Below are 27,934 nucleotides of genomic sequence, written 5' to 3'. Positions count from 1 at the left end.
GGTCAGATAAAAGTGACCATCACTAATGGCTATCACTTATGGTACAATTCTCTGGGTATTGTAAAAGAGAACATCCAACATGTGATGTCAACAATGGGCTAATAGCACCAGAGAACAACAGAAAGATGATGGATGACAGATGTCACTGACTGTCACCTTATCTGCTAAAAGCCAGTCCACCTTAACTCAGCCCTCCATATCTCACAGTGATGGTTTATTAAATCCAGGTAGTTGTATTTCCAGGTGTGTCATATCTCCAGCCTCCAGGTAATACATAGCCATGTTCACACACAATGAAGTAGACTACAGGCCCTGGACCTCTCTAACTGGTACAGCCCAAGCTTAGACAACAGACTACAGTACTTCAACTAGCAGTCAGTAAATCATTAGGTATGTTCCATGTTCCTATGAGGCCTTATGTATCTGAAGTATCATACATCACTGTATGTGTCTTATATATGCCCTCTGTCTAGGGGTGCTTCATTCAAGGGTTCTTGTCGCCATGTAGCACACTAGTAGAATATCTGGATGGACAATTCATGCAGAGGATTCAGTGGAGTCCAACAAACAGGCACAGTTTGTGTTTAGACAGTACAGGTACGAACTTAACATTTCCAGTCCAATGAATACTGCCCTTGATACAGTTGGTCTAACCCTATCTTACAGCAATGATCTTGGTGAAGTTATTGGATGAGATTAACTGAAAAAAACTGCTGTGAAAAAAATGTTTTGACACTCAAACACCAGAATGCTTGTGTATCAGTGCTCACAATTCTCTGTTAGTATGTGATATCCATGAGAATTAATCTCTATCTTCTGAACTAACAACAAAGATGTCACATTTCTCATCCTAGTCATCCCGGGCTGTCTTCTTTGCTGTTGTTTGTACATGTTAATATCTCCAGATTCAGCTATCTAGCAGATAAACTGGTTTTGAAGACACTCACTAACATGCAATATATGGTAATGGACCTTGGTGAACTGTAAACAGGTCTTACAAAATGAAAGTCTAATCCCCAGTGACTCAATCTCTTCTCAGGTCCATCTACAGTCGTAATTCTTTTTTTTTTTTAGTTATTATATCGGGGACTTATCACTGGTTCTTTGCCATGAAAATCAAGTAATAAATTGAAAAAACAAGAGCAAATTTTCAATACTTTTAGTCAATAAAGTGGATGCAAAACACCCCAGTAATGTCTACGTGACAACCTTCCATCCAAACCAACATAAACATCTCTTATTCTCTAGTACACCATTAAAAGTTAATGTTCATTCTATGTATGTTGTTAAGTCTGTGTAAAAAATATGACATCCCAACAGGGGATTACAGCCTATCAAACCATCTAATATGTCCAACAAAAAGTTTACTCAATTCTCTCAGAAGACCCCATGTGTCTGCTATCTCTCCACTACATTACCCAGTCCCAATGTGTTTTTGATTTGGTCCAAATAAACTTGTTATACTATCCTAAATTGCCCGGGCATCCAATACATAAAGTAAGTCCCTTGTCAAGGCATTTGAGATCTCTTATTTTCCTAAAAGAAAACAACTTACTGTGTCCCATTGATGCAGATGTATTAAGTGTCCTTATGAGTGAATAATACAGACAGAAAATTTAAACAATTCCTCACTTTGATTACATTTTTTCTTACATTTTTTTCAACAAATTACTTCCAATGATTCTAGCAATAAATACTTGAGGCTATTGAGCACTTTTCATGATTAGTCAGGATTTTAGTGATTGAGAAGTCAAAATTTATATAAGCCCCGAACCTAAATCTAAATTTTCCAACTCTTTTTGAACTGCAAAAGTTAATCAAGCAAGTAATGCTTTTTTTTGCATATTAACAGTAATGCTTTTTTTGCATATTAACACGTATCTTACTAATGCTGTTTGATCCATGTACTTTTTCCTCTTCAGCAACAACACCTACACATTATATCAAAGTAAATGATTAGATTTATGAATTTTCTATGACAGCAAACTGTAATAATATTTTCTACTTCCCTTTAATCTTCCTCAATCAAAGAGGATCTTAATAAAACAGAAAAAAAATCCATCCTGTTTACAGCAAACTTAATCAGACCATTCATCTCATGTTTCTATCAATTCTTAAATATGCACTTTTTCTATCTTCACATTTCCTCCAATTTCCTACGACATTTGTCTGACCAGGAAAACACTTATGACTACGAAGATATTTAGGATTATTGATTTATGTAGACTGCACGTGTCTGTGCTTTCTCTAGTGTAAGTCCCCATGGGTAAGCTGCTGCCCCCTAGGGATTGGATCAATTTGGTCCCTAGGGGGTACTGTATCATCACATTATGTCTACTGCATGTTTGTAACTTTTTTTACGAAAACAAGGATGTACCGAAAGATTTGTTTAATTTTTCCCAACAAGTCTTCTCTAATTTCCACTGCCTTTAAAAGTCAGATAAGTAGCTGTCCGTCAAATGTTCAAAATCTCAATCAACCATAAAGTAATCATTTGATGTGCAATTGATTTAAAGAACATATTGACGAAGAGATCCATTTAATTCTGCTTTTCATTATCACCAAAGAGGATGAATTATATATTCATTGCATAATCAACAAGATTTACATCTTAATTTGTTGTAAATTAATTTAACCATTAAAGCAGATTTTAATAAAAATCCAAATCTAAAACAAAATATCAGCAGTAAAAATGATATAAAATAAATATGAATTTTACTGAACATCAAGTCACAATCAAATAGAAACAAAATTTGAAGAATTGAACAACCACAATCAAGCCATTGTGTTGTGTCATAGCTAACACATTTACATGAGAGAGAGAGAGAGAGAGAGAGAGAGAGAGAGAGAGAGAGAGAGAGAGAGAGAGAGAGAGAGAGAGAGAGAGAGAGAGAGAGAGAGAGAGAGAGAGAGAGAGAGAGAGAGAGAGAGAGAGAGAGAGAGAGAGAGAGAGAGAGAGAGAGAGCACAAAGAGTTAAAAAGTAATCCAATCAGACAATACCTCAGTAGATTCTGCGTAGCCCTCCTCATCATCAGAGTCTACTATGCTCTCTACCAGTCCACTCAGGTCGATGTCCTGGTCATCTATGGATGACTGCATCATGTCCGAACCGGAATACGCACTGGACGTGTCACTGGCACGCGAGCTGCGTTTGAAGTACTGTTCACTGCGCATATACTGCTCGCTTCGTTGCAGAACATTTTGTACACCTTGTAGTTCCTGAGGAAGCTGAAAATGTAACAAAATGTACATGTTGAATGTCTTGTTTCTTACATCATTTACATTCCATGGATTTCAATTTCTTGTTCATATAAACATACATTTTCTTGAGATTTCTTTACATTACTTGTTTCCTTGCATATTCAATATTTTGCAACTTTTGTTTTATGTCAATGATCACAAAGTCTCATATGTACATTTAGTCTGTGATTCTTCATACCACAAGGTTCAATAGCACACAATTCACTACTATCAAAGCAGGCTTCAGTTCTTGTAGATAACACATTGCTGGTCTTTATCTTATATATATATATATTATCACACCAGATAAGGGAAAAAATTAAGTTTCTAAAAAAAGATATGCGCAAAATGTTTTAAATATTTTTAATTTAAAAAAATCCCCGGCATATATCAACTGTGGAAACGAAAGCATATATTTAACTTTGATTAGGATTATCTAACTATGGTGTTTTAGTTTCTGATTAAGAGGCAATTTTTGATAACAATACTTAGTATTGATGAGAACTGGTTGACCCTTGCCATTCTTCACCTTGTTAATCAATGACCACCAAGGGTCAACAGAAGCCGTTTGATCACTGCTTTTAGGTCAAACATATTAAGTTTGATGTTCCAGATGATATACAACAGAGTTCTGTGTATGTAATCCATGCTCATATCACAATTATCAACTCATATCACTCAGCCACAGATGATTAATACAAATCAAATCAGATTACTCAAAGTAAAGAGAGAAAAAGCAAATCTTTAAAACTCAAGATAACCAATGTATACATTTGAAGGGCACAGTCTCATGCCTCATAAGCCTATACATCTATGAAATGCCCACTGACATGCACCCTGCTTATACCATGATATCTACATTCTCTTTTATCAATAAAAACAGACCCTATGACAATATTAACTGTGCTGTATTTTTAGCAACGCCCCTAACTTTTTCTACATCGCTGGCCGCGGACCATCAATCAAAATCATTAACAGCGGAAACGGCAAAGCAAACAGAAAAGCAAACGGAATCAAAGCCACAGGCAATTATGTTCATTCCTCTACGAAACGCCTATGAGCGGAGCGTCAGTTCTTATGTACTGAATTGAGGAAAGATATTGATTGGTACATCAAACTGAATAGCAAAAAGACATTGATGGGACTGTAATTCCTCAGCACACTACAGGGATTATTGGATAATCCTTTGAGGAATAGCTTTATAATGGATTCCTGGATTATGGGAAGTTCTGCTCCCTGGAGACATTATGGGTTGTGTAACACTGGCTTTTATACTGTAACAAGTAGCAGGACAGATAGAAGTGCTGGTAGAAATACAATTCTTCTGCACAGGGTTTTCTTAATGAAATATGGCTGGTTTTCTTTATGAAATGTGGGCTGGTAAGAGGGTGTACGGGGGGGGGGGGGGGGGATAAAGGCAGGCACATCAAACAGAAATTGTAAAAAAAATACTGCAGGGCTATAATTCCTAAGCATTTAGTTCTTAACACGAGTTCACCAGAGAAAACCCCTGAAACATAACAAAGAAAACATTGAAAAATCCTATAATAGCTCTTATCAAGATTTTCAATGAAGCAGGCAGGTAGAAGACAGCTCATTTCACAGTTGGCAACATACTTCACTGGACGCGTCCACCCTGACAAGTTCTTATATGCAATTACACCACAGGGGAATTACACCTTTTCAAAACTTCTTCACAACTTTGATTCTAGCTGTCTGGCTAAATGAACTAATTGGCTGTTTCAAGGGGTGGGTGCCTTAAGGTGTCTTTCCTGTGTAAAAGACAGTAATAGCCAAAGAGAAAAATGCAGAGAAGTATCCCTTTCAATGTTAAAAGGGGTCTATGTACCAAATATTATCATTTGTGTATTCTATTTCAATCACAATTGTCCTAAGCACTGTTAATAATCTTTGCTTCTGCTGCCACCTAATTACACATCATGAAAAGTTGGTAATTAATTTTCTTCATTACTTCAAAATGCAAATAATACCATAATCCATAGCTCAATCACATGATCAATACAACATCATAATTATCACTGCTGTAATGTTCAGCAATGTATTCAGTCACCACACTAATGGTATGTTCAATCAATTCTTTCCATCCATGATCTTATATATGATAAAGTGAACACAATTTGGTTATAGTGGTATCAAAACAATGGTGTAATTAATTCACAGTGTTATAACAATGACATGGGTTCAATAATAGAGCAGTGCTTCTCAATTTTGAGAGAAAAGTGTAAATGGTAAGAAAATTAGGTTTATTCTAAAATAAGTTTCATTTCATTTGAACAGCCTACTAGAAATATGAACCAAAATGAAAATTTAAGTCAAAATAAAAATAGATTGGCAAACAATTTCATAATTTTCAAAGCCAAAGCACATAATCTTGGTCATTAAGGGAAAATTCAACAAGCCCACATGAGCCTAGATTTCCCCTCGATCATATTTCTTCAATTTGAAATAAGCAACCAGTGCTCTGCTATCAAAAACAACCCAAAAATAGCCGTGATTTGTAATGCAATCAAGAATCCATTGGCTTCCCAGTAAAATGTAGATCCTATCAAGCAGTCTCTTGGGCAAAACAATCTCATTAGGAGCTGGTCATCCCACATATTGTACCAACGACTTCCTCTTAACAGTGAGGAGAGTAATGTAATAGCTGTGGGTATACTGTCCCTTAAACTGGTCATCTCTTGATTAATGTCATTATCTAAACTCAATAAACAACCTACAGTATCAGCAGCATCACTAGACCATTAGGTACTATATGTAAGCCAGTCAAGCAGGGGAAATCAAACCTTCATTTTATTAGATTGTTGTTGCAGACTTAATCATCAAATGATGCACAGGCTATAAAATATGATCAGACATTTTTGTTATAATGGTATTAGTATTTTATTGCATTTGAGAGCAAAATTAATATTTTTCCGTATCAAATGTAATTACAGAGAGATATATAACAAAGGATCTAAATATGCCATATGGGCTTGTCTTAGCTAAGATTTTTCAGTGAGTCATGGAGGTTTGACCAAACAACCTGCACATCATAGCAGTCCTCACACAATTCAAAACCAGAGTATTTATCAGTGTAGAATTCATCTTATATTTCATTCATTTCACTTTGTTACTTCTATTCAAGGTAAAAGTCATCCAATAACCATATAAATGCTCTATGCTCTTATTTGTCATCAAAACACTGCACATACAAATGGTTAGGGAAATATGGATCTATCATGCAAAGAAATAAATCATAATGTACAATATAAAGTGACATTAAATCATATGACAGATGGGGTTATTGGACAATTAGACCAAAAAGACTAATTGGCTAATGAAGAATCTTAATCAAATCCCTACAGAATGGATAATTACTTGAAATCAAGTGGTCAAATTTTCTAATTAAGTCTGGAGAATCTTAATAAAATCTCTACAGAATGGACAATAACTTGATACTGACTGGACAAGACCTAGAACAAAGTCTTGAAAGACTGAGGAACCTCTATTGAGAAATCTCTATTAAATCTGGGGAGAACAGACATTGTAATGAAACAATCACTTTAATGCCAAGACTGGTGAAAAGACTTCCACTGTGTAAGCCACCTCTCTGGAGAGGAGACACTATGTTTACACCACCCCTGCCCCTGCTCTATATCACCTGACATATACCTCACTTCTCTGAGAGTTAGGTCAGTATTTCAACTGAGTAAAACCACCATGGGTATCATAATAATAAATGTGTAGAACTGACCCACTGTCTCCCTACACCTACCTGTTTTACAGTGCATCGGCCCGAAAAACCAACCACCATATTGTAAACAATTCCTGTCCTAGTTCTTCTCCTACCACTGGTCAACCTGTGTCCAGTCACTATATCCCACTGACCATCCAAATATCACTCTAAGTCCACTAACCATCCAGGAGTGTAAAGTTTTAACACTGACTCCACTCTTTGTACATCCAGTTGACAGGTAACTTGTTACAAACACCGTCACATTCACCCCAGCTGTGACTTCACACCTTGTCATAAGACCTAAAGGCTGCCCCAAACTGGACAGGCCAGGTAGACACAGGTAAATCTATCTCTATATGTAATCACATTAACTCTGGCTGTCTCCACTACCCCAGTCTGTGCGTACTATGGGCCCAGGTCTTGTGATACAGAAAATAAAGGTGTGTAGTCAGTCTCATCCCATTAAGTCTGACTGTCTTCCTTAACACCTGTATTTTGATGACTAACTGGGGAGGTCCACCTTCAGCTGACCTCTTAATGAGATTACACAGCTAATGGATGGAAAATGGAAACTATTACACCTGCAGCACCCAGACTCAATGACTTATACCATAAGATGACCAATGGTCCGCAGACATGACACGGTCACTTTAACATTACAGCAGGTATTTTAATGCTGGGATCATACACTAAGGGGACATTGTGTGTAGGCGAGGGATTCTCTTCTTTGCCTCACATCAAGAGATAGGCATCAGTACTCTGTGACTCACATAGCCACATAAACATTGCATGAGGATTGCCTTAAGACTCCATGACAGACCTGCACTGACTTTAGCATTAAGGTATATACAGACATGTCACGGCCAGGACGATATGAGAAACTCACCTATCTACCATAATACATTTCTTTCTTAATAGATAATTGTTTTTTTTTTACGCAAAAGTACCTAGGATTATGATTTCCCCTTTAACTGCATGTTACAGCTTATATATTGGCTTTATGAGCATTTATCTTTTTTCATCTGTAGATAATGGATCAAAAAACATTCTGACAGGCAATCGTTCTACTGATGACATGAAAGGACTACACTAACTCTGGAGGCACACAGACTTGTTTTGCAATATTCATCCTGCACATGGGTTATATCAAAATAGGCCTTAAATTTATGCGAAGTACATCCCATAGTTTTCAGAAAATTTTTACCTGAACCTAAAAAAAATGGAAAAACTAAGAGTTGATGAGAGAGAGAGAGAGAGAGAGAGAGAGAGAGAGAGAGAGAGAGAGAGAGAGAGAGAGACAGGAGAAGAAGAAGAAGGTAGGGAAATCTTTCCTGAATGTGCACACAGAACTCCTCAACAGTTGCACCAAGACCAAGTTCATGCCACGGTCCACTAAGTACACTTCTGCAGACTTCTAGGCACTGTGGATATAAGGGCTATCAGTGAATATTATGTGTTCAGAGAATGTGGATAGCACTAGACATTCCTGGAAAATACTTGCTGCAGATACATATAAGATGATTTAGTGCCAATAAGCTGAACATTCTAAGCCTCCTATGTACATTAGGATACATCAAGGCATAGTGAAAGGAGGGCTCAATAACCTCAGTACACTCTTGTTTACCATTCAAAACAACACAGGATTACTCAATAATTAAAGCTGGCCAGATACTGAGAAAGCATGTAATTTATTTATAAAATTATCAAGCCCTTGGAGAAAGGCGATTGACATTTGAACCTAACATACTGAACTAATAACATCACCTTGTACTAACTCCTAAAATCTTTTTAAGCTATACGTTTTAGTGACCGGAAAAGATTTTATACATGTTAAATAAACATTTTACTCAGTCAGTGCCCTTGCTAAACCTGACGCACCTATTAGGCTGTCATACCTTACACTGTCACACCCAACACACTGTCACACCTAACACACTGTCACACCTAACACACTGTCACACCCAACACACTGTCACACCTAACACACTGTCACACCCAACACACTGTCACACCCAACACACTGTCACACCCAACACACTGTCACACCCAACACACTCACACCTAACACACTCACACCTAACGCAGTGCAACCCAAACCGCCATGCTTGTATTTACATTAAACAGCAGGTCGTCTTCACTTTCTGACAGCTCAGATGATTCCACATCTGCCTCCTCTCCATCATGGATGACATCCAAGGTTGTGAAATCTCGCGGTAAAACTATTGCTGGCAAAGAGAAGTCAGTTGGGGGTTCTTCAAGGAGTACAGGGGTGGGTGGCTGTAGTGTTGAACATGGAAATGAGGGCCCCATGTCCAAAGTTGCAGCATTTTTTCCACAAGGAAGAGCGGGTGCCATGTCCAAAGCCGCAGGGGTCTTTCCACAAAGTTGAAAGCCAAAGAAGTTGATACGATGAAGAAGGGCATAGAGAACAGTCGCCAGAAATGTCAGCACCACCACAATGACAAACATGCTGCTGGTTTCCTAATGTCTCGTCACGACTCTAAAATCTTAAGAAATGTGTCTCATTTAACTGATCTGCCTACTTGACGCCCTCTGTGTTATTACTCCAAGCATATGTCCTTTAAATCCTTTGCTCTACAGCCTTGTCTTGTTATATGCTATCATCCGTATCTTCAAAAAGGATATCCTTGCAATTTGAGCACACTGATCAACTACTAGTTATCAGCTGGATGTATACCTGTATACAACAGAAATCTTTCTTCATTGGCACAGCATCTTCTATAATCTTATATCATCTTTGACCTTGTGTCAAGTTCTGACACACTGGTGACGTGACTCAACATCTTCGTCTTCAAACAATTTTTAAAACATCTCTTAGCTGGGAAACTGTTCTCTCTGCTGTAATGTTCTCGTAATATACCTGCCAATGTCATAAATATGAAAGCCAATGGGCCTTGAGCATCCGCTAACACATTTCTTGAAACATTAGCCAAGAAAACTTAAACATACTTAGCACTTCAGTATTAACTGGAAAGGTTGCCAGTGTGTGAAAAAGGTTGCCAATGACTTTGGCGCAGCCAGACACTGCCATTACAAGTCTTTGATGAAACTGTCTAATCCCATGATGATCAATTTCGTAGAGGCTTTTGCAACTGAATTGCAGCTTTTATCTATTGGTCTATGAAAAGGAGGTTGTAATCTTCTTGGAAATCTTCAGAAAGTATTCTGAATTACCACGAAGAGTCTAGGATAAGTAATTTATAATGCTTTTGTGGTCAAATCTTGGCTGAGGACTAGAAAGGTTTAACACACACGAAAGATGGGCTGTAAAAGTACATAAGAGAGCTTAATCCTGACCACTTCTTTAGGTGAATGAAAAAATTAAATAAAATGGAGTCCAATCAAATTAGAGCATAACTTCAACAGTAATAGTAGCAAAGCAGAAAATTGTGTGACAGACAGTAGCAATCCAATAGTACCCTTGGCCTTGAAATGGTAACATTGACAGATGCCAATAAACAATGAGAAATGTAAATAAGACTGGTTCTCCTGTCTGTATTTGTCTGTACCCCTTCACTGAAGTCGATGTGGAAATAATCCCATGAAGCCGCAGAATCAATATCAACTTTTTTCACAGGAAGAAAAATATTTTCAGCAGTGATGAATAGTTATTATCATCTCAGCAGTTTTTCTCCAGCACAAACAAACTCACAACAGCAATCTCTCCAGAACACAGAGCAAAATGTAGCAACACTGGTTCAGGCATCAAAGAAATAATACAGCGCAAAGCCACTAAGAGACCTTCTCTAGGATCTCCAGCCTTCCTATAAACACTGTAGTCCTCAGCCAAGACCTGCAGGGCTCTCAAAAGGTCCTGAACAGACGAGATGCACACAGACGTGAATTTCCTTGAACCAACTCCCTTAATGATAATAATAAAGCATCGGGATATTGACTGGCTTCTCAGCGCAGCCTGTGCTCTGTTATGAAATATTGGCTGGTCCACTATAAATCAAAGGGAGAAACAGGGGATAATAATAATAATATCAGCTATTACGATTCAAGGCATCACATACTATGTATTTTGGCTGGGAGGATTCAGTTGCCAATTACTGAGTTTTTTAGCCTCAAGCACCTCCCCTTATGCTAGTCCCAGCAATTAATTATTTTCTAATGGGATGTGACAATATAGTGAGAAAATAAACAGATTAAGGTAAAATTTACAGCCAAATTGCAGTGCTGCATAAAATGATGAATACGGTAATATCTCGACAAAGTCAGACTTACTGATTAATTACATTTCCAAGCATAGTGTTCCCATCATTATTTCTGAATGGTTGCATGAAAAATTGTACATAGAGAGTGGGATTCAGTTCAGAAAGTATTTCCATGCAGCACTGAAAATTTTTATTGTTCAAATAATAAAAAGTTTGGTATATGAGATGTGTGAAGTCCGAGAATAATGACTGTATATAAAAATCCACAGACTGTGCCATTTCTAGAGCAGACTCCCCTGGTCTAACACAGAAAGTGATGCACAATCTTCTTGGCATTTGAGTTGAGCTTGAGAAAAGTAAACTTTGGCAGATAAGACTAGATAAAAACAGTATAGTATGCTAATTCTTCAAAACTCCCTGAAGCTTTTTCCATGTTGTTACTGTGATTTATCTGCTGGGGTGAGTCAGAGCTGTCTGCAACATTCTACTGCACTCAACAACAGCCCAGATTCAAGGGGCTCAGCTTCCATGCTCGAAATTTCCGTTTTTTCTACTCGAGAATTCTCTCTCCATTCAATATTTTTATCATTTTTCCAGCTTTTGTCATAAGACCCCTACAACATACACAGCAGCTAAATTATTCTGCCTTTCAATTAGCCATATTTTAAAAGTAATGTAATACTGTAAATGTCTGTTATGGTACAAAACACTGAGGCTTAGGTCTAATGGCACATCAAGTCACTGTTCCAGTCCTAGGTTTCTGTTTATAGGCATTGATCTTTCCAATTCATTCAGCTGGTAATGGCTCAGAAACCAATCCATAGGATGATCACACCATTAGTTGGGTAAAAAAACTCTGATGATATAAAAGGACTGGATTAAAGAGTGGGGTCACATTTTTTGTCTAGTCGTACTGGCTGACCTGAGTGTATAAAACTGCTGTACACTGTGATATTATGATTTCTTCCATTACTAATCAATCCTATGGCAAATGCCTCATTTCACTTATACTAATAATTGGAGGTACAACAGAGGGATAAGATAAAACTTTCAATGGTTAGAAATCTTAATCACAAGCCTTGGTGTTATGTTACATTGTTGCCTTTCTTGGTTTGTTAATTAACAGTATAACTCAAAAAAGTTAAAGATTGATTTTGGAAATTGTTCAGGATAGGTCAGAAATAAGCTAACTTAAAATTGATTGGATTTCGGTGGCGATTCATGGATTTATTAATAATATTGAGAATTGAACTGCAGAGGCCTGCACTTTCTGAATGCTTTATTATTTTTTTTTTTTTTTAAGTTTAAATTCGTATTGGTTCTTCAGGCATACAGACTGACTACATATTATATTGACTTTTTTCTTGCAAGGCCAATAAAAATGATGAGTTTCAGATTAAGAATGCTGCAAACCCTCAGGAACTTACCCCAATTAAACACATAACCGTATATAATAATTTAAGCAATCCCCTGATAAGACAAAATGTCTCAAATATGATTTAAAATAATCAATGTTGAAGTGTTTGTATACCACTCCTGAGAACTACCATCTCTAAGAGATGAACAGTAATTTTCTCCACTTTAAGGCACAAAATTAATTTTGTCTCGCAGGTCGCACAATTTATGAGATCATTATTAGGTTTTTAAGGTTTTTTTCAATCACAATGTCTTTTGGTCTACACTAATTTAAAGAAGAAAAGTCCGCAAAACAAGATTACTTTGGAGCAATCTTGGTCTCTAATTTCATGACAATGGAACTTTAGCTTAGAATTTGAAAAGACCTTTCTAACACCTTAAGAGCAATCTCTCACAAGGTTCTCCCTGTGAAATTAGCAGAAGATGAATGATTCTGAAGCACACTATAGAACTTTATTGATTCAGTCCGAGTGAGGGAATTCTCATGAGCAGACAGTGGCATATCAATACATGATTACAATATAGGCAATGGATGGGAAATTATCCAGTAAATGAAATCTGGATACAAAAATTAGATAGAAACTAATTTTGGACAGAGCCTAAAAAGGAAAATCCAACTGGAATTCTGTGACTTTGTTTTTTTAATCCGATTTCACCTGTTTTGATGAGCAAAGTATTTCAAATGGGAAGCAAATGCTTAATGTATAAGTAAATCCAAACATGATTAACTACACTTTTAATCAGCTACAGGATGACTGCATTACATCATGCACTAACCTGCAAGGGGGGGGGGGGGGGGGGGCATTCATTTTTTGTAAACTATCTAACTATAGCCAAAGTCACTCTGAATGGGACTATCCACAGCCAACATGTCAACATAACTGCCTGTTCATCTTCCTCAACCATCAGGAGCAAACACAATTAGAAGTGCACATCTCAATCATTACATACTACTACATCTGGACTCTGCCTCCTTTTATATACATTTTTTTTTTCTAAACAATTTTAATCAAATCTTGTTAAAATTGTTTATCCACAGAAATATGCCTTGACAACTGGGGAAAATGTATAATGCCTGCGTGAGCCTAGAATTATCAATCACACAAATAGCATCTCTCTCTCTCTCTCTCTTTCTCTCTCTCATATACCTGGTCGAGAGGGCCCTCTGCCATGTTTCCCCTGCCTCGGCCCATCTTGTATTCATCACTGCCCTCTAGGGACATGTATTTCTCCATGTTTGGCACAGGACAGGCTGGTTGGCGACCTTGACCCGCTTTCATTAACTGGACATCAGGGTAGTCAATCTGAAGACAGGAATAATCAGACTAGTTAATAACAATATCAATATCTCACAGTGCATTCCCATGTTTGTTTGGATGCTTGTCTTGCTATCACTCATAAGAAGCATTAGTATACCTGTAAATAAATAAAATTTCATGGCGTTTTCATTTACAAAATAATTATTAAGAGAAACCAACAATATCACCAAATATAAAGCCCATTTGATCCTTAGGTAGATCAACTATGTATGTTGTTAACATAAAGTGTTATTTTCACTTTTGTTTTTGTTAGAACTAGCAATACTTTGCCAGTATCTCTACATAAGGATGTAAAATGAATAAAAAGATAAGATTAAAAATGCAACCTGCAAAGCTCTTATTTGAACATACCTGCTAGAGAAACTAATCTATCTTTCCTACTTTACTTCCTATATAACATCTTACTAGTAAAATGTACAGGAAAATCTTTATAACCACAGATAATTCTTCATGATATATCACCTTACCTCACAGAGATAATAGAGACAAAGATGAAATATTACATACCTATGGATTACCACATTTCTCAGTTATCTTAGCCGTTCAGTAGCCAAAACACATTCTTTGAACTCATTTAAGGATGCTTAAGGGGTACATACTGGTATCCATGTTCTCTTCAGAGAGCATAACTAGTTGAACATGTGGTAACTGTAGCAGGTTGTGGTTGTTACTCTCAGTGTGTTAGGTGTAACAGGTTGTGGTTGTTACTAAAAGTGTGTTAGGTGTAACAGGTTGTGGTTGTTACTATAAGTGTGTTAGGTGTAACAGGTTGTGGTTGTTACTATAAGTGTGTTAGATGTGACAGGCTGTGGTTGTTACACTCAGTGTGTTAGGTGTAACAGGTTGTGGTTGTTACTATAAGTGTGTTAGGTATAACAGGTTGTGGTTGTTACTATAAGTGTGTTAGATGTGACAGGCTGTGGTTGTTACACTCAGTGTGTTAGGTGTAACAGGTTGTGGTTGTTACTATAAGTGTGTTAGGTGTAACAGGTTGTGGTTGTTACACTCAGTGTGTTAGGTGTAACAGGCTGTAGTTGTTACACTCAGTGTGTTAGGTGTGACAGGCTGTGGTTGTTACACTCAGTGTGTTAGGTGTGACAGGCTGTGGTTGTTATTATAAGTGTGTTAGATGTGACAAATGGAATAACCTTGGTTTTGCAGATATTTCATCTTAATTTCTTTTTATAAAAAAAATATACAAACTAGATCTCAGGTGTGACAAGGTGTTCAGTTTTGCCAAGTTTCAATTATGAAAAATACCAGTTGAATTGGTATACTAACACATTTTAGTTCTCCAAAATAGTCCTTCAGTTACTTTTAAAAGCATTTCACTCAGTTGTAAAAACACAATGTTTCTGTACTTCTAAACAAGACAGAATAAAGCTATGATAAAATGCTTACCAACAATTTCCCTTGCCATTCCAAATCAAAATCATCCCACATCCAGAGCAAGCTACAATCCTGCAGTGCACTCATTGCACGCTCTAAATGTTTTCGCTGTTTCCTACTCATGAGTATGTTTTTAATATACCTTTTAAACAAAACTTTGATTCACCATCAGGATCACTCAATTTCTATCAACTTTATATGTCATTATAACTCATCTATGGCAAAAAATTTAGCCATCCCGAAGAATCCTTATCCTTTAACTGAACAAAATATGAAATAAACACCAGTTGTTCCATGTTCCTCTACATTACATACTACATCCAACATCACATGAAACCATCTTCCTGTCCTTTTCTAAAATGGAAACACAGTCTTGAAGATGTCCAAATTACTAGTTACGGCCGCAATCCATCCAGATTCTACACTTTATTCTCGACAAGTCATCCCAACTTCCACATTGTCCCAAGTGAAGTGAAAAATTGCTGTTGTTTCAACACTTAGTCATCTTCCCAGATGACTTTTTAACTCCATTATAACTCTTGTCACCAGAACCACTTGTCATTTGAATTGTTGTGTGGCAACAGTGAATAATAATATAAAGATTTTTTTTCTCCCCCCTAGGGAGAGTGAATTATTAACCCAACACCCTAGAGTGGGAATCCTATTTTAACACAAGGCCTGCTGATACTCATGGGAAAATCATCCGAGAGTGAGTGAAATTAGTAGATGAAACAAGTTGATATTGAAAGTGGCAATTAAAAACTATAGTCACTGTGTCTGAATAGTATATCCCTTTAATTAATACTGCTGTGAATATTGTGAACTCCACAACATAGCTATGATACTAATATCAATGTGCATTCATCATCAGTAGATGGCCCATGTCTTGTAATAAATATCCCTGAAGAGTCTTCTATCTACTCCTGAGAGGTTCTCCATCTAAACTGTTGTACATATCATTTTGCCTCATTTCTGGTTTTAAAGCCGATTACTTTGTGTCACTTTCCCTATTATATTATCCACGTCTATACAATACTAAGCATGCTACTGTCATTTTACAGGATGCCACAGGTCCAGATTGTAGGTACTCAGATGAGATTACAAATGGGTAAAGTCACCCTAATTTAGTGCACCACCCCATACTGCACCAGACCAGGGGTAAGAACACTCCAGGCCTGTGTACTCCACAGCTATCCCAGCAAATGTCGCTTCCACACAGCCCTCTCCTAAAGCAACTGGTGTCAAGTCCCTGTAACCCCTGACGGCTAAAGGTTTCCAGCACCAGTCAATACAGCCTAACAGAGTGGAAGAAAAGTTCACAAATGCTTTAGATCTCAAGTGTTTTCTTTCCATTGATGGGGTATTGATTTTGCCCATTTTCCCCACGTGGCTGTGGGGAAATCTCTCCATTAAACCTGTTAAGAAAACTTTTAATAACTCATGCATGGAGGTGCATGCCTTTAAGCACAAGTGGGTTTAACCTTATGGACAAATATAATGGAGGGGATAAACCTCATCTACTGAGAGACTAATCGGAAACTCTTTAAGAAAAGTCTGAAGTGGCCTGAAATCAGATTTGACCAAATGCTCCAGACTTTTACAGCTTTCTCCCTCTACAGATCTATAGCCCCTAATTGAGTCAATTAAAGTAAGCTAACAAGGGTCTTTTCCAATGAAGATCGATAATCATTAATAATTTCTCAATCTTTCTTTGGCAAGGACTTTGAAACAGTCTTCATCAAGATTTTTAAAAAAGCCATGTATTGACCCTCATGTTTTTTTCTTCAGACGAGCATTTTTCTACAGCACAGATGAGTGATTTTATTGTTGTAAAAAACAGGAAATGATCATAACTATATCAGATCAAAAGAGAACCTTTATTAATTGTGTCTTAGCTGATCTATGCTATAAATAGAAATTTTCAAAATAAAATTATGTCTTTGATATAATTCAAAAAATTACCTAGGCCTTAGACCTTTATGCTTGTATCATCACTTCCATCAATTTATATAACAGTTATCATTTACCAGTGATAATATGCCTAAAATGACTTAAACCTAGATATGAGCTTGTCTTGTCTAAACCCCTTCAACAAGCGCCGCCTTTTGGCTAAAGTAAAATCACTGGAGCAAAACGCCCCACAACCATAAAATATAAGCCTCCTACTTGTATACCCACACAACAATGTGGTACTTGCCAAGATCCTTCTGTCAAATCGCATTCCACAATGTTACATGCAAGTTTGAAGAAACACAAATAATCGCATAACTGCTGCTCCTCTTCTTTCTTGTGGAGTCAGCTGCATAAAAAAAGCTACTATTCAAGGTCGATGATATCTTCTTAAATTTCGCAAATTCAGGTTAAATACCTGTTGTGCCATAGACAGAATAGCAATTATTTCCACATGACCATTTTTTCAAGTAAACCAAGGAAAAGGAAAGGTGCATGACAGACGGTACTCACACGTGTAGATGATTTGAGACATCAGCAAATAAAACATTAAGGTGAATGGCCTACAACCCATTTTTAACTTCTCTTTCCTGGAACCATGTTACTCTTTTCTTTTCATTTTTCTTTTCTGCAGAACTCTTACACTCTGGACAAAACTGTCAGCCAATGATATAAGAATGATTTAATCCTTGACCTTTGACAGTTTTCTGTCAACAACCTCTCCCCTTTTAGATATTTTTCTGGGGTAAATCAAAGTAATGGGTGGACTCAACAGCTACTTCAGTATTACTATATTAATTTCATGGATGGGTTATTTTACTTTTCACACATACCAGATGAAAACAGACCCACCATCCCAAGGCAATCTCTCTTCTGTACCAAGCAGGCAGTATGAGGTCCACAAGATGAAACAGGCTGCGCTCTGTACAGTTTGAACCAAAAAGGTATAAGACTTCAGGAAGAAGACCACATGATTACAATTGATTCATCAATGATGGCATCATTTTGCCTCAACTAACCCACTGAGTAATGTCTGGTGGACTTGAGGGAACTTAACTCAAGAAATTCATCACATACATAAAGACAATGGTTTATCTTAGATCAAACATTTTTTTTTTTTTTTTTTTTTTGGGGGGGGGGGATAATCTACAACCCATCTAAGTTAAGATGGTGCTTGACACAGCCAAAGGTTAGAAGGTGGGGGGACCACAACCCTTCCCTTTCTTCTTCTACAGAGACCAGGTCAGGCAGCAAATTGATGTGGATGTCAGGCATGTTTGAGAAGAAAGGACCAAATCTTCAGTCTATAATACTAGTGATATCAAATTATCCTGGACCAGTACTTCTTTAACAAAAAGTAGAGAATTTCAATGCTAGGAGAGTAGGAGTTTGGAAAACATCTCTTACTTACTATCAATATGTTGATATATAGGATGTTCGCATGAGTAGAAAATTGTATAATATAACAATGACTACATTACAGATCGACATGCTGATCTTCCTGTGAGAATCCATCTAGATAAATCTGGGGAAAAGCTACAATGAAGAGTGAATGAGCAATAAGAAAATATTTGTCAATATAAATATGACTAAACCAATTTTTTATTTTTAGTCAAGCACAGAAAAAATTAATTCCAATCCTGTAATTAATATGGCAATTTCGCTTAAATTTGGAGAAAATGTGCTTTTTATACAGATGTAATATTTAAATGGCTGACCATTCTAAATCATTGTCTCCAAATAAAACTAGGTTATTAAATCTCTTATTGTTCTCTGAATGGATGAAAACATAGAAGCCATTACGCTTGATTTCTATTCCCTCAAACTTGACTGGATAATACAAATGAAAAAAATTACCAAAGGGAAAAAACCTGTGAAGCAGAAAAAAAAGCCACACAAATTGTTTCATTGCAACAAGATCAATGCATACTCAAGATTAAAAGTAATGAATCAAACAAATAAAGATAAGTGTTGCCCTGACTTTCCTTTCAGAAATGCATCCCACCTTGAATAATGAATAAAGTGAACATATGTATAAATTATCCTTCTACAGAATCCACCTCTCTGACAATGAGTTATCCAAAAATAATACATCTCTTCCTTTAAGTAATGGTGTCCCAGTGTCAAACACCTCTCATTTTATTACCAGCTCAGTAATAATTCATGACATTTCCAACCAAATGTGTAGTAGTTGCTAAGCAAGCAGATGTTGTGTCTATTTTCCTCCACTAAGGTGGTAAATTAGAAATGAGGGCACATGTCTCACTGATTAAATGAATCATTGTAAATGCCTTCTGCAAACTTGGCCTTAAAACTCTGCCAGACACTACATTGGTTTTCTGAGACATGGACACAATATTTCTTTCTTAAATATAAAATTTTAAATTCTCTCTGTATTTGAAATGAATATTTGATAATATGATATGTGGGGAAGTGATAGGCTTGGAAAGGTGACAGCTAGGATACTATCATGTTTGATGTGACAGTGTTAGGTTGTTGGTAGGTGACATTGTGTTAGGTGAACCAATGTGTAAGATGTGACACTGTGTTACATATAACACTGCGTTAGGTGTACCAATGTGTAAGATATGACACTGTGTTACATATATCATTATGTTAGGTGTACCAATGTGTAAGATGTGACACTGTGTTATATATAACACTGTGTTAGCTGATATACAATCCACACTTATAAACTTACCACAATCATTTCCGACGGCTCCAGAATGAGGCACTCGTTGGGACGACGGGCACATCCTGCCGTCCGCTTGCCAAAACTAAAAAATAAATAAAAATTTCATTTACATCAAACCTTCATTTGAATAAAATGAAATAAAAAAGCTATGAAAAACAATAGTGGTAGTAATGTTTATATAGGGAAAACTTCTTCGATCCCCCCAAAACTTCTCTTCATTGTTTTTCTTCTTGTGCAACAGGGTTTTATGTATTCTTATGACACCTAGATGTGGGGATGAATATTAGGTCGCATTTGCCCCCCAGCTAAAATACTAGACACTATAAAGGATGCTATTAAGTACATATCACCAGCTGTGGTGACGATATAAAATACAATAAATGTTGGAGACAGTTTATAGCATTCAATGCTATGTTGTTTGTTGTTCAGAAGATAATTGGTATTTATTTTTAAAAGTGAGGATGAAAGAGTATGCTCTTTTTCTCTCCTCATTCAAATATACAGAAAAGACACACACACACACACACACACACACACACACACACACACACACGTGTGCACACAAACACACACACACACATACACCCACACACTGCAATGCCAAACAAATGAAAAACATCAAATTTGTCATCACATGTAACTATTACAATCCGAAAGAAATACCCTCATATAACCTTCAGGTACGTCAATAAGCCTACACAGTTCGCACGCAAACAAACAAATAACCGAGATAATCCCTTTATTCTGTTCTTTACCTTTGACCATTCACATAGCAACTTTCCCTTATATTATTATTTGGACATTATGATCTGATCATTCTTGTCAAAGGTCTTGGGGCAATCATGTCCTTTTCTATGTACAAAAATATTTCTGCATATGCTATCAGTAAATATGAATTGAAAAATATGGTGCACACATCCAAAATTATCCCTTAATTTCAAATGATATGCAATCCATACCTCTATACCTTAAACAGACAAAATAATCTTAATATAAAAAAACCATAGTAAACAACAACATGATAATTACTAAATGAAAATTATCAAACACTAACCGAAATACTTATATACGTTTGATAAAGTTTTCATAAAGTATCCAACTACCAAGCTAATGAACATTTTGGCTCAACAATTTATATTGCTACATACAGGGACATACATGTGTCATTATCTCAACAGCTTTCTTTGACTTCAAATGAACTGTTTACAAAGATGACACAGTTTTGAAAATAATATCTAACCCATCATTCATTTCATTCCAGGCAGCAATTTTAGAGGTGGCTCTCTTAAATCTCGCATTTAATTCTTACACCAGAAGCAGAACAATGTAGGAAGCATAGACATCACTGTACATGAAGAGGTTTGTGAACATCATTATACTATATACCCTGTGACAATATACCTATGATATCTATGCTGTGACTATCCCAGACGAAGAAAGAAAGAGACAAGGAGAGTGTCAGAATAAGAATCAATACAAACAATACACATCACCTACCAATTTTTCATTCCAGGTAACATTTTTCCCAAATACTAAAATCCTCAAAACTTCGTCCAGATTCACACCACCATACTACCAAACTGCTACAGTGAGATCATTACTCCATCTGTTCTGTGACATTACACGCAGAGGTTACTGAGAATGACATGCCAGGAAAGACACCCACAGGTGAGACACACCATATCAATAACTGCCGTGACGTGACGGGAATACCGTGCACGAAATTCATCAACCACCTGCATGACTTGATCATTAAATAAATAAATAACAGCCGAATACCAGTAGGTAAGAGTAAGATCCTTACCCTCATCAATAATATTGATCATATTGATGTGACCTTACTTATCATTTTTAAGAAATAACTATAATACAACATATTTATGTGAATAATAAATCATTCAGTAAACATTATGAGCTCGCAGGTGATAAAGTAACCTTTTCTCTCAAAACTGACCCTTATTTTAAAAATTAAATATACTGTTTTATTATCAAAATGTGGCTGTAAACCGCATCTGGGATAACTTCATGATTATCTTGAAAACTAATAAATGATAATTCTTCAGGTAAAAACTAACACTGATCAACACATTAACCATCACATTGAGTGTGAAATGCAATTACAACCGTGCACAAATACATATTCAGGATAAAAAGAGACAATATTTTCAAATAACAGGTCATAGTTATCTATAATGTTTTGTATTGACAAAGCAACTTTTTTAATGACAGGTATGACACATATCCTGTAGTGGAGCATAGGACATAAAACGGCTATGAAGTAATTGAATTGCCTCAGCAGATGTCCTACTACTATCATCACCAAACCATCAGGTTCAGGACAGTTTCAACCAAAAACGTTTTGAGCGTAACTTCAGAAATTAAAGGCCTCACTGCTATCACTCCATACCATGTAAACATAACATCAAGCAATCAGCAAAATTTGCCATGAGCAGGGAGAAGAAAGAAAGTACACAACATAGAATATATTCAGGAATTTTGAAAACCATTTCATTTAGAACAAACTGAACGCAGCCTTAAGTCCATGATGACTCATCACAACAATTACTCAAACAGATTGATAATAATAGAGACAAAGAGCACCTGCATATTGAAAAACTATACTTAATTGCACACAGATATAATGAGCAGATCTTAACTCATAATAACATCTATTCCATTTATTGCTAACGAAAAAAAAAATTCCACAAAATCCATATTTGTGAGCCCGTACTGGTATAAGCCGACAATAATTGTGTATGATGCTAACTGCTCACCTTAACTGAAGGCGGAATCATCCAATAAGAAGAAAGCTCACAGAGCTGTCAATCTTTTTAACAAACTCCGACAAAACATGATGAAAAAAGACCCATTATTTTAATCAAAGGAGATGAGAATGGGATTGGGTAATTCTGTAATCAACAAAAAAAAATTTATGGATGAAACAATGAGAGTAATTTCAAGAAGAGGGTTAAATCTAGTAATAAAATAAAATCAAACGTACCCAATAGATGTTACAGATAAAGCAGACATTCACTGAGTGTTGTGGAGTGTCATGAGAGGTAATGTGATACGTAGGTGTACTACTGATTAGACCCACCAAACCAACCAAGTGAAGAGGCAGTATTCACATGGAGGTTTTACACGCTACATTAGGTACAATTTGAGCTATTTGACAGACACATCTCATGGCAACATTATATCTTAGATAGATGTGGGCGGAATTGTTGAAAGATAATCAGATTGTCTTTATTTCTATGTTTCTGTCATGTGCAGTACAAATGAGATATAGATACAGACAAGCAAAGCAAATTACCAGTTAGGATTTTAGTGGGGGGAAGGGGCGCAGCACAGGGTAATGGGGATGGAGAAGACCAAAATGTAAAGATCCAAATATGTGAAAAATATATTTATAACATATTGTCCATCATCGAAAACCAGAATAGAACAATGTTACCTTCTAAACATAATTTGAAACTCATCCAGATAAAAATTCCTGTTAGTTTGCTACTGCTATTGACACTGCCTACTACAGATATATGTAACATCCCACACCTGCCAAATTACCACCTGTACTAGACCACCCTGGATAGCATGGACATACAATATCACCATAAGTGACTAGGGCAGTTAAACACTGTTTTTGGCAAACTTCTACAGGATAATATTATGATCTAAGGAACAGCAAGGGTTTTATACAATGAGAATTTGCAATAAAATAAAACGTGGTTATCTGTGTATATTCTTAGCTAATAAGATAACTGTAGAGCCATAACAAATATACACTCTCTCTCTCTCTCTTTCTCTCTCTCTCTCTCTCTTCTACTACTTCTTCTTCTTTTTCTTTCTTTTACTAGCTATGCAGAAAAATACACTAATCCGAGTCAAAAATGGTTGCAAACAAAATCTCCCCAGTTATTAGGTTAGTCAAGTACCATACAATAAGGATAATCCCAAGAGACCTGGATATCTTTTAATCACCTGTAAAACAGGTAGCAAAAAATTCACCACAGGTAAATAAACCAGGGTGGATCAGTTTGGAGAGCCCCAGGTGCCTGGTGCCAATTGAAATGATGGTATGGGATTTCTTTTATAGCTTTTTTTAAGTCACATTAAAAAGCTGGAAAGCCTGCTGATGTTTTGTGCTTTGAGTGCAAAAATACATACAAAAATCATGTTGGAATTTAAACTCTTCATTTGGAGCTAAATTTCAGGACTTTTCTGCTTTTTTCCCCTTCATTCGTGAAACCCTGCAGCTTTTAGGATAGCAAAGTTATAGAGAAAACATACACTCTTCGTTAAGTTATTTTTCTTCTGTATTTTTTTTTCCAGTTAGAATTTTTTTATATTTTATTATAAAATCTTATTCATCTTTGAAAAAAACATCCCTCATTTGCTCCAGGAACAAGCATAATAATAAAGATAACACTTTTTTATAAAACAGAAATCAATAAGGCAATAACATTCACATTAAGTGTCCTAAACTAACACCAAGCCAATTTATACTCATAACATACTGTTGCCTATGTCTCTGAAAGAGAGCCAAGTCGCAGCAGAAGTATTCGAAGCATATAAACTGTTGATACCAATGGCTCGCTGGCAATCCCTGCGACTCTGAACTTTGCTTCTGTAACAAGTGGTAAATTGTTCGTACCAAGTACACGCCTAGAAACAAGGCCCTGGCCGCATCTACCACCATTTTAATCAAAATTGTTTTAAAACTGACTCTAAGAAGAATTCAAGTAATTTTCTTTCCATCCAGTACATAAACTGTGCAGTAAGTTAGATCAGCTCATTAGGTCCATATCCATAGACTGATAAGCTTGACCATGTCACAGCCTTTCCATTAAATTGTCCTGGAGTAAGTCTACAATCAGTTTAAGTTAAAACCATGCTGAACGTAGCCGCAAAGTCTAAAGTTGCTTGGGGTTAAGGGATGTCTTTAAATGCAACAAATGTATACATGTCTAGGCTTATAATTCACTCTGATATTTCTTTTCCACTTGACCTTTTCTATAACCATGCAGAATTATTGAAGAAGGACAAATCCCCAAATGACTATGTTTCACTTTGTGTCAATGGGGGAGGGGTCCCTTGATCCACCTGCTACTGGGGTAACTATTTATGTAAAATCTATTAGAAAAACATTTTACAAGTTTCACAACAAAACACCATCATATCCAAAAACTGTCATGCCCCCATATCATACCACATTTCTCCCACTGAAAACTTTTTCTTAATACATCAATTCACCTGCCAAACCATACCCCATTTCTTACCTGACTCCTCCACCCCTGTCCTCCTCATCTTCCAACTCCTCATCCTCAAATGCATGAAACAACCAATAATTACGATCTAAATACTCCTTCCCTGGGGACGGCAGCGCAGTCCCCACACCCTGTGTCTTTTGCTTAGTTTCACACTTAACATGCCCAGGTTTAATCCCAGCAGCCTCCAAGATGTGACAGATACACGGGGCGTCTGTCATGGCGTATCCGTACACGTATTGAAGGTACCGCTTTATAGCCGTGCAGTCCATGAAGACTGCATTACAGTAGTACTTTTCCCCAATATTGGCAAGTCTTATGCATATTCCTTAGACATGTTATGTATCAGAAAGCCCCATTAAGTTGAAATCTATGCATATCTGTCTCTTTTTACAAATTGAAATTTTGATCCAAGTAGTCGCGTGTTAATTGCCTAATCTCATGTTTATTGTCCATAAACTACAGTGGAAAGATGGCATGTAAATCTCCTCAACATATACAGCATCTTCTGTGTAAACCCGACCAGCACGCTTCTAGATGGAATACTTTAACACATGAAGAATGCTATAGAAACTAACAGCCCTACAAAGTCCTTGGTGTCTTCTTTTCAAACAGAAATGTAAGGCACAATACCGCTGTCATTCCAACGTAGCATGAACAAACGTGCTCTGCACGCCTTATTCACTGCATGAATAAAAAACCCACGTCAGTCTCTCAAACTCTATTACATACGAATCAGATCTTGTTTGTTAACAGGTATTCCTGTGTTGTAGGAGAGAATCCTTGATAGCCTGAAGATATATATACATATATGTAGTCTACATGTCCCTCTTGGAGCAGGGTATGTATTCCTTAATCTTTGTCACAAAAGATGTGCAGTTTAAGTTGACAATTCAGTAGAGACTGACTTGTGTCTGCCTTATAAAGTTCAAAAGCATCAATTTCAATTTACTTTCTACTTTCCTGCAAACACACTCAAGCACAGCACCAGCCTTGAGCCACCGCTGCCACCGCCAATTAATGCCCGTCCTCCATTGTCTTCTATCAGAGGCACGCAGCGATTAGACAAGATGAAAACAATGATTTCTTCCCCGACTTCCTTTGACAAGCATTAATTGCTTTGAAGCTCACGAAAACGGCATACATGAGTAGAATTCAGAGCAATTAAATGTGCTATAAAAGATGTTCTGAGTTTTTTTTTTTCTTCTGCCTTCACATCAGCTGTAGTAGACAATGATGGGGGTCTAATGGTCAAAATGGCAAGATCAACCCGGCAATTAATCAATATAGTGCTGCAAGTGCGAGTCCAGTCTCTTTCCTTAATATGGCGTCTGCAGTATACACGCGGCTCTTATCCTAAAGACGATTAATGTCTCCCTGTCACCTCACTCAAGAATGGCCGCCATCATTTTCCTGTTTATTTAGATGTCATTATTTCTTCACCAAGGAAAAAACAATATATCATAAAGTCAGGCAAAATCCCCATTGATCAGATTATTCTTCAGAAATGAATAACCGACCTGATGCCCTGTACTAATGGGTAAATTCAAAATCCACTTTGCTTGATAAAATACCATAAATCCTCCACAGAGCAGGATTTATAAGCATAAGGACACACAGACATATTATTAAGTAGCTCTCCAATGCTCAATGATGGCAAATATCTCCTATGCCTGCAAGAAGCAACAGTATGCAAGGTGTTTAAACCTGTTAAGTGATGTTGTGGCGAAGCCCTGACTTAAAGTCAGACGAAGACGTCAGTGATGATGTCAGCAGAGATACCAAACAGCACAAAACAAATAGCAAACTCCAAGAGGTAACAAGTTTCTTGTCCACCTTGTATTTATCACATTTACGGAAGTTAACAGGTGCACTGCCAAAATCATGTGCCTCTTCAATGCAGATTTTTTTATCAGCTAAAATTGTAAATATTTCTCTGTTACTGAAGGCTCCCAATATAACACAATATTCTTCCTCAATTAGTATCTAATCAAATGCTGGTGCTGTTTAAACAACCTCCATCCCACCAGATAACACTATGTGCTAGGACGTCATCTTCCCTTCCGTGTGTTAAATCATATGAGTGAACTCCAGAATTTAACAAGTCATCATGGCAGCACACCTGTTGGGCCAATTGTGCCTGTTCCGCCCCAGCGGCAGTCCTTTAAAAACGAGGACACACTCATGCAACCATGCACAACGGGAGTATTCTTCTCTACGAGGTCTCTACAACATGCAATCGGGCAAAACGTGATCCTTTTCAATAAGGTCAGTCAAAACTACTGTGAACATTCATTCACTTGTCGTATAGTCCTACAGAAGATAGAACATGAGCTTTAGAGGTTTATAATAAATATATCCAAACAGAAAAGATTAACTTATCACCCAGATGGTGAGGTTCTCATTCCAACTCCTCACTGCTGTCCCCGTATAAAACAAATAAACAAACTAAGGAGTTATCTTTCTATCTCTGTCAACAGTTTGTGTTGGTGTGGAAAGTTAAATGTTGCTCTTCAGGTTGCTGCTTCTTTTTCCTTGTCAAACCTGTTGACAACAATGTCATTAATGTGCCAAATGGATGCAGTGTCCTGGTGACATGTCACAACTTGACTCTCTGTCAACTGCAATGTCTTTCTAGCAGGAATATGACACAACAGGATCCATCAAAGAAATATCCACATACCCAGCAGCTCCTTCTATTCTAAAAGAGTTTATTTTATCCTGGACTAAACTGTAACAGCAGTCC

The 27,934-nt window shown here is 36.8% G+C and overlaps 1 protein-coding gene and 1 long non-coding RNA gene across 15 annotated transcripts in view; one reads left to right on the top strand and one right to left on the bottom strand.

The window, feature by feature from the left end:
* LOC106165990 (rap guanine nucleotide exchange factor 2) overlaps positions 1 to 27,934 on the bottom strand; it is a 96,074-nt gene that overhangs the window by 18,292 nt on the left and 49,848 nt on the right. For 11 of the 14 annotated variants that reach the window (XM_087006534.1, XM_087006524.1, XM_087006529.1 and 8 more), the window contains 3 exons: positions 19,931 to 20,006; positions 13,720 to 13,875; positions 3,002 to 3,229 (listed from right to left, as the gene is read on the bottom strand). In XM_087006534.1, coding sequence (XP_086862660.1) covers positions 3,002 to 3,229; positions 13,720 to 13,875; positions 19,931 to 20,006 — 460 coding nt within the window. Of the gene's footprint in view, positions 1 to 3,001; positions 3,230 to 7,016; positions 7,395 to 9,092; positions 10,845 to 13,719; positions 13,876 to 19,930; positions 20,007 to 25,200; positions 25,958 to 27,934 lie in introns of those variants that run through there. The other 3 variants (XM_087006527.1, XM_087006532.1, XM_087006539.1) reach the window with 3 other exon arrangements.
* On the top strand, positions 275 to 18,184 carry LOC147763317 (uncharacterized). Its single transcript, XR_015333210.1, has 3 exons — positions 275 to 390; positions 15,901 to 15,988; positions 16,341 to 18,184. It is a non-coding gene; the product is annotated as an uncharacterized LOC147763317 (long non-coding RNA).

Source organism: Lingula anatina, chromosome 2 (assembly GCF_051362555.1).
Source record: "Lingula anatina isolate TDL-2025a chromosome 2, LinAna3.0, whole genome shotgun sequence".
Taxonomy (NCBI): Eukaryota; Metazoa; Brachiopoda; class Lingulata; order Lingulida; family Lingulidae; genus Lingula; species Lingula anatina.
This window is presented reverse-complemented; position numbering and strand designations above follow the sequence as displayed.